The following is an 8467-nucleotide window of genomic DNA, read 5'->3' on the forward strand; positions in this document are numbered from 1 at the left end:
GTCTTCTTCCTCGTCTGCGAATCAGGTCCTCCTCCGTCGGGTAACAGTCCATCCCCACCAATTTAAAAAGCCACGTCAAGCGGAAGTGATTTGCATGTAAACAGGCCGAAATTTCCCCTTCCCCTCCCAACTAACTCCCCATCCCCCGTTGGTTCCAGTCCCCAGCCACTTCTCCTCCCCAACCCCATTGCTCTCCTAGAAACTTCTCCTGTCGGCTAAGTACCCCCTCCCCCCAGCTTGCCCTCTCACCTTCCCTGCGATTCCCATGCTTTGCTTCTTCCTTTTGTCCTCCGTGTGCATCTCTGAGCTCAAACTACCGGCCATTGCCCTGCATCGCACCATGACTGCTGCCATCTTTCTCTGCTCTGTGATAGTACCACTACACCCACCAGACGCCATCTTCCCATGATTCCATCTCAACTTGATTCTAAACATGAGATTCGATCCAATCTATCACTTCCTTCCTTTGTTGTTGCAATTGTTTTGCCGGTACAAGCATATGTTTCATTCATGAATTCTTTGATTTGTCTCTTCGTTTTTATTGCTAAAGGATTAACCGAAGGTTATCTTCGCAATGAATAATGAACCACTATCCATTTATCGCATTTGCAGGAGATTTTCAAGCAATAGAAGCAAGGTATTGATGGATTCTGGAGATGACCGCCTCTCTATTCAACAATCAGTCAAGCAGCAGCTCCTGGAATTGGTTGCTGGCCTCTCTCTATCGGGGGGATGACCCCGGGTAGGGTCATGACGACACGCATTAGCCGAGATGACGAAGGCAAAGCCGGCACAGGCATGTACGCCGGCATCCTTAAGCCGAACTAATACCAGGCTGGCATACCAAATGTATGCCGGCGTGTCTATCTTGTCTTATGTGATTGCAGGATATGCATGAGCAGTCCTATCTCGGCTAGCGCCAAGACGCGTCAACGGTCTTATCCTTATCACATGGCGCAAAGTAAAGCAACGCTCTCTTTATCACGGGAAAGCAGTCGTTGCTTACGTCGCGGTGCCAGACGCCTGCACAAAGAAGCACCGGAAGAGAACCGATGACGGAAGCTGACGCGTGGCTACAGTGCGTGTTGCCAGACGCCAGGAAAAGTAAAGTTGTTTTGTCCCCTGCCGTGCCACCCGGAGGGAACCGAGGCGTGTGCCCGACGGGACCCGTAGAAGATAAGGTTAGCCTTTGGTCCGCATGACAGTGTGACATTGGCGGTCCATAAATAGGAGCACTACTCCTCCCAGGAGAGGGGTCCTTCACTTAGTCATCTAGGGTTTCCCCTTTTTCTTCTTCTTTCTTAAGAAAACTGCTCAAGGAGCACCATTGTAGATCTCGGTATCTTGGCAAATACTACAAAGCAGGAGTAGGAGTTTTACCTCAACAAGAGGGCTCCGAACCTGGGTAAACCGTGTGTGTTCTCGTGTTGTTCGTGGTTTTCATCACGTCCTCCCTCCTCCGGTTCCTCCTTCGTCCATCGGCCCCAACATAAGCCATCCTATGACATTTGCCGTGACACCACCACGACACACACACTCTCTCTCTATCTATCTATCTCTGTCTCTCAACTGCTTCATAACATGTGTATATCGTGCTGTTTATTTTGTTTGAACAAAGATCCTTTGCCAAATAGTCCATGATAGGGCTGTGTAGAAACAGGTCACTCGGTCGCCCACCAACTGTTTGTTAAAATGTAACAGTACCCCTATTATGCAGTATGAGACAGGTAAAAAAAACCCTCTGATATTCCATATTTTCTCATCTCCGTCATTATATACATGTTAGATATTAACATTTGCTATTGCTGCATTCAATCAGAAATCCTAGATTCTTTTTCCAGACAATGGCTAATACTACTTATGGTACATGTATGTTTTCTATCTTGCTTGCAGTTAAGTATTGTAGATTAACAAAAATTTAAGCAAGCACCACAGATGGAAGGAGACACTATCAGGTACAAGTGAAAAATAGTCATAGTAAACTCCTAAACGGTCATATTATATACCTTCAGATGTCCCTCAGATATTATGCTATATTTGATTTGTTTCCTATATGCAAACAATGAATGATATACATGGTTATGGTGCATGGGGGCTGGAGTTCCATCATTTTGTTTGGTCTCTAATCTGCTGGCTATTATGGAGGGTGAAAAAAAAGGCAAGACACTAAATTGTCCTACTAGCTATTTGCCCATTTTTTAATGAACAAGTGGCTGGTATTTCACCATGATTCATTATTGCCTTCTTCAAGCTTTGAATGAACTAATGGCTGATACCCTCAGCTATTATGCTATTTGATTCCTTTCCTATATGCAAACAATGAAGGATATATATGGTAATGGTACATGGAGGGCTAGAGTTCCATCATTTGTTTGGCCTCTAATCTGGTGGAGAGAAAAAAAGGTAACACACTGATTTTTTTTTTGATCGAGGTAAGACACTGAATTGTCCTTAGCTATTTTGCCCAGTTTTTAATGAACAAGTGGCTGATAATTTACCACGACACGTACACTATTGTCTTCTTCAAGTTTTGAATGAAGTTATGGATGATAATTTACCATTTATCTTCAAGTCAAACCATCAACATCCTCCTAAATCCCGCCGCAACGCGCGGGGTATTATCTAGTTTCTCAAAAAGGAGATTCTCTTGATTGTTTGACCAAGTAAAAGCTCTGCCAGACAGTTCTAGTAACTTAAGAGCCTAGTGTTCAATTATACCATTAAAATTTATGTTTATTTCTTTCAGAACTATTTCGAATAATATTGAAATACCCACCAATTACGATAGGCAGATTATTGTAACCAAGTATATGAACTAGTTCAATTAGGAAATCAGCCTTACCTTTATTATCAGGAGCCCCATAAAAAATAACCAGATTCCAGATAAAATTAGTTTTTCTATCACAAAGGACTGTCCTAATATGAAAATCTCCTTTAGTGCATTCACCAACCTCAAAGAAGGAGTCACTAACCCCTAACAACATGCCTCCAGATTGATCAATCGAAGGAGATCAATTCCAAACAAAAGGATCATTACCAGTAAGAGAATTAAGCCAACTATCAGAGAAAAATGTTTTCTTAGTTTCCTAAATTCCTACAAAACATAGTTGCTGCTCAGAAATAGTTTCCTGTAGAAACTTTTTCTTCCCTACCTTACCTAAGCCCCTTGCATTCCAAAAGAGACCAGACATAAATTAACTTGCTTTCTTTTTTCTACCTCTAACCTTGGGTTTAACACTGAAACCTCCAGTGCAACCTCCCTTTTTCTTTTTAGACATACTATTACTAAAGACAGAAGTAAAGTAATCTACCATATCTTCATCCTGATCATCCTCTGAAGAGGTATACAATTCATTCAGAGTTTTAGGATCAAAAGAATCCACTTTAGAATTTTGAATATGAACTTGCTCATTACTACCCTTAAGATTAGTAAGATAAACAAAAGTCCTAGCTTGCTCTCAAGATCCTTGATAACTTTAAGGTTGTTATCTACCTCATCAACTGTTTGACCACTATTTACTCCTAGCTTATTAGCAAGATCAATCAAAACAACATTCTCAGTGGATAAAACTGTGGGGAAAGCAGTGGAAGATATACCATTGGATTAACATAGAGAATTCCCAATGTTAATTGTTCTTGCAAACTGGTTAACTGTACTTAGGAGATTTCCTCGACATCTTGATGCATACACAGGATCTCCGCAGGGAGAATACCACATCAGGTCATGGCTCCTTACAAGATCCCTTGAGAACAAAGTGGAAGGAGGAGTTCACTGGTTTGATCGATTTCACCACCAGAGAAGGGGGAGCAGGAAGAAGAGAAGTGGCGATTCACATGGGTTAAGAAATAGGACCTCAATGTAGCCGTAGTTCCCGGCGGCAGAGGCGTCACCAGGGACCGCGCCGCGGCGCCGTCGCTTGGTTACGGCCTCACGGGAAGAAGAAACCTCGGCGCGGTGCAGACGTTTTCCTCTGTACCGTTTTTCTTTTTCTCGAGATAGCGACTGGATTCAATCCATGAGTCCGGGGCGATTATTGTAGTCCCGTGGACCGAAGCGGATTGGGCCGGAAAAATCCCCACCCCGGCCCCTAAACAGGTCCCTACTCAGTTTTTAGAGGTTAAAATAAAAAAACGTGTTCAGCAGAGTGTCTGCTCAAACCCCTAAAGTAGAAAGACTCTGCATTTTTCCTCTTGGCCCTCGCGAGGGAGCCCCCTACTCTTTCCCCTCCCATGCCATGTTATAGCATTTGGCCGGCCGGCTCCATCTCTGGGCGCCCCGTGGATCCCGAGACACCGTTGCTCCGTCGGCGCTCTGCCTGCCTTCGACTACCGCGTAGAACCCACGACGCCGCTGCTCTGTCGGCGCTGGTGCCGCCCCGTCCCTTCTGAATCGGCCCTCTGCTGCCGCGCCGCCATTCCCCTTCGCTAGCGACCGCCACTGCCGTCCTCGCACACGACCGAGCCTGCGCCCATGGCTCCGCCCTCGGCCGCCGCGGCCCCACCCCATCATCGTCTCGTGGGAGCCGCCGCCGTCCCTGTTCCATCTGGAGCCTTCCCCGTCCCGCGCGCCCGCCCGAGCCTACGCCCGCGGCCTCGCCCTTGGCCAGTTTTCGCTCGCGCGTGCCATCACGTCCCTGCGCCGCTGGTCCGCCAACCCTTGGCTGCTTCGCACGCGCCGCCACTTCGCTCAACCGACCGATGGCTTGAGGAAGAAGATGGGAGGGAGGAGAAAAAAAGAAAAAGGTAATATGACCGACTGACAAATGGGTCCCACTAGTCTGTGTAAAGGCTAAACGAAATAGGGGCTGAAATTTATGGGCTACTATTAAAGATGGAGTTAAAATAGAGGCTGAAAAATTTAGGAGAAAGGCCTATACAGCTCTGTGCCACACCCGAGAATGCTTTCCCGCCGGGCTGATCCACGTGGTTTGGACCGTGATCCTGGCCGGGAAAGCCCTAAATCTTGCCATCATTGGGCTGAAAAAAAGATTGTCAGGCCACTGGACAAGGCTCGAGAGTCAAGACGGCTACATCGTGTATTTGTCTGAGTGGTGTCAATTGAAGCGGCATCTCACGTTGTCACGTTACTAGCAATTTTCCCTCAGAAAAAAAATCATGACTAGCAATTAACCGCTGTTGAAAATTGATTTGAAGCCGGCCTGGCTACTGCTTTAATTTTCTACATTTGGGTTATACTTTTGTTTCGGGTGAAGACCAATATCATCACGCGCGGTTGCATGCACGTAGAAGCCAAGCTAGTTAGTTGGTGTTCAAAGTACAATATCTGCTTGAGCTTTACACGCCCATGCATGTTAAACAAAGGGAGGAGGATATGGGGTTAGAGGAGGCCATGAGTAGAAGGAGGGGGCAAGAAACAAGCGCAGACACAGTCGAAGCAAACAGTGTAAAGCTATCTCGAGCAAAGCATAAAGATAGCATGCACACACGCAATGCTACCTCATGCAAAAAGATGAGCATGCATACCGCCGAAAAAGTTTCACAAAAAGGATTAATTACACCGCGGCCGGCGAGCACCGACTATGTACGAGCACGTTGCCCACTTGTTATAGAATGGTGTTTATTATAGATTGTTCTCCGCATTACGATTTTATTATAGATTGTTGTTTGACATATGGTAATTAATTAACAAATTAAATCAGTGGTCGGTCTAAAAAAGTATATGAAAGTGTATTGTCTTAGCATATAAACCAACATCTTATTTTTTTTAAACGGTCACACAACCGGATTCCACTATCAGAAAATACCGGAACAAAACCGGCATTTTAATTAGATTAAAATGTCAACCAAATCCCCAAGCATGCATATCTCGAGTCTCGACACAACTCTTTTTGATGAAAAGACGTTAGGAGAAATCCTTAAAACATAATTGTGAGGGTGGAGTCATGCACCCATGACTCCATCACCACAACAAGAGGTTTTTCTCGTTCTGGACAGAAATCATATCATTCATGACGTGAGCATTAATTAAGGCAATGAAAATGAAAACGTCTAGCTAGGTCCAAATGTCGAGCAATACACATAATTAAACAAGGCAAACCAAAATAAACTAGTTGATGGGATCAAAGAGATGAACACTAGATCTCTTCGTAGAACCAAGCAAGCACCCTACACACATACCGATATAGTGCAAGCATGCACGCGCTAGCTTAGCTCCCACAACGCAAGCTCAAACACAAGACGGAGGCAGTAGTCGTAAAAAAAAGCACCAACCTCTCACTCTCTCTCACACACGCACTGACGCACACACGCACACGCAGTGATCGATCTATAACTGATCTCTGTGGATGTATCAATCTATCCTACTATTAGCCCCTCCCAAGTAGCAATGCCAGTGGCGCGCGCAGGCAGCAGCAGCAGCTAGCTAAGCTCAGAGCCAGAGCGCGCCGGCGTCCTTGAGCAGGGGCACGAGGGAGCCGTTGATGTGCGCGGCCATGACGCGGTCCATCGCGCCCACGAGCTTGCCGCCGATGAAGACGACGGGGACGACCCCTCCGGCTCCGGCTCCGGAGCCGGAGCCGCCGAGGAGGGCGGCCAGGGCGCGCTCCAGCTCCAGGCCCCGCGGGTCGAGGTCCAGCTCGTGGACCGTCGGGTGCACGCCCATGCCGCAGAAGAGCCGCTTCACGGCGTGGCACATGCAGCAGCTGCTCACGCTGAACACCACCACGGCGCTCTCCGAAGCCAGCCGCTCCACGCGCTCCTCGGCAGTCTCGGGCGCAGCCGCCACGGCCGCGATCGCCGATGGCATGTACCACGCTTGCTCCGCCGCCGCACCGTACTGCATTGTCAAGGCCGCGATGGGGAGCTAGCGAGCTAGCTGTTGTATAAGATTGAAGTACTGCTAATTGAGTAGCTAGCTAGCTCGCGTTAAAACAAGCGAATGGTGGTTTCTGAGCGTCAGAGCGTGAGTTGCTTTGTGTAGAACTGGCGAGCTACAAGCGAAAGGAGGTGCGTGTATATATAGAGCAGGATCAGGGCGTTACCGTAATTTTGGCCGTGGGCGTAAGGTGCGTCGTCATGGAAAAGATGAGGAGGAATATTTTCTACGGAGTAGGAGTGTATTTGACAGTTCATTTTGCATATTACTCCCTCCGATCTTAAATTCTTGTCTCAAATTTGCCCAAATATGGATGTATCTACTTTTAAAAGGCGTCTAGATACATGTAATATTTCTGTTGGGTTTGCCCAAAGATCAGTCACATGAAAACGCACACGATCGGAAATTTATTTGGCCAAAGGCACCTGTCGTGTTTCTTTTTTTTATTTCTTCTCAATATCTCAAATCCCACGTTACAAAAGCTGACCCTGGTGCATCTATATATACACCCAAAATCACCTAATCCTAATAGGACTAGGACTTAATGTGTAAAACTAATTAGACTCGTACTAGTGCTACTACTCGAAGTCAGGATGGACCAGTCCTAAACGGACTCATACAACAAGATTATTCTAACAATTTCGACAACAATTTAGGATCGGAGGAAGTAAGCTTGTTTACCGTGCAATTCTCATATAAAGTGAAGAGTTCTGTGCACCAAACCAGTTCAGCCAAAAGCTCAGGCTGATGAGAAAGGATGACAATTCACTTATACTTCAACACTCCCCTCACATGTGGCTCTAACATGCCTAAACGTGGACCGAAAGTGGGTTGTAATTAATTGCGCCAGCCAGGTCTTGAAAAAGAGACATCTTGGTTCTGATACCATAAAGAGTTCATGCACCGAACCAGTTCTCACAAAAGTTCAAATCCACTTATACCTCAACACGTAGGTCAGGATTGTCCTTAAGGTATCTCTTAATTGTTGGCAGCTCTCCCAAATCGCTAGATGCCGTTGCCGCCTGATCGAGCCAGTGTCGAAATCGCATGTCCCAACGGCTGAGTATCATGCTCAGGCTTCAAGATCCATAAAAATGACATTTTTGCACCATGAGGAAAATGTGAAAGAAAATTCAAGTCAGATGGTTTTTTAACCTCCTCATTCTCTTCTTATTTATTTTATGGAGATTACAAATGAACTTCTATTGAAAATTGGCAGACACATATTTTGAATTAATGTTTTCAGCTCTTAGACCTACCTTTTCAATTTTTCAAAATAATGAGAGCATATGATCCACGTGCTCTCATGTCCACTTTGTTGTTTCTGATCCTTAGCCATCCTCGACCAGCAAAGCCCAGCCACCCCGACCAAGATGCATGAGCAACCTAACATGTGCATCGACGCCTCGAAGTCAATTTCAGAACACATGGTGAACACTTTGGGAGGGATAAGTTAGACACGGCCTGGAAAATGGGTTGCACAGAGCGCCACCTGGCTGTTGTAAAAAAGTATGCTTAATGGTTTCATCATGCTTACAAAAATAGCACATTTCGTAAGCAGTACTACACCAAGACATAGATATATAGCAAAGAAAAACAAATAACTTCAAGGGGAATTCGGAATTTCCACAA

At 45.9% G+C, this 8467-nt stretch overlaps 1 protein-coding gene across 1 annotated transcript; it reads right to left on the reverse strand.

Moving 5' to 3' along the window:
* Nucleotides 1–5963: 5963 nt before the first annotated feature.
* LOC100823724 (glutaredoxin-C5) lies at nt 5964–6970 on the reverse strand. The gene has a single exon (XM_003579609.4). The coding sequence runs from the start codon at nt 6800–6802 to the stop codon at nt 6389–6391; it is 414 nt and encodes a 137-aa protein (XP_003579657.1). The 5' UTR covers nt 6803–6970; the 3' UTR covers nt 5964–6388.
* Between the last annotated feature and the right edge of the window lie 1497 nt (nt 6971–8467).

This window comes from Brachypodium distachyon, chromosome 5 (assembly GCF_000005505.3).
Source record: "Brachypodium distachyon strain Bd21 chromosome 5, Brachypodium_distachyon_v3.0, whole genome shotgun sequence".
Classification (NCBI taxonomy): domain Eukaryota; kingdom Viridiplantae; phylum Streptophyta; class Magnoliopsida; order Poales; family Poaceae; genus Brachypodium; species Brachypodium distachyon.

Excerpts from the sequence above, each read along its gene's own strand:
- LOC100823724 (XM_003579609.4), bottom strand. The coding sequence starts at position 6,802 with ATGCAGTACGGTGCGGCGGCGGAGCAAGCGTGGTACATGCCATCGGCG.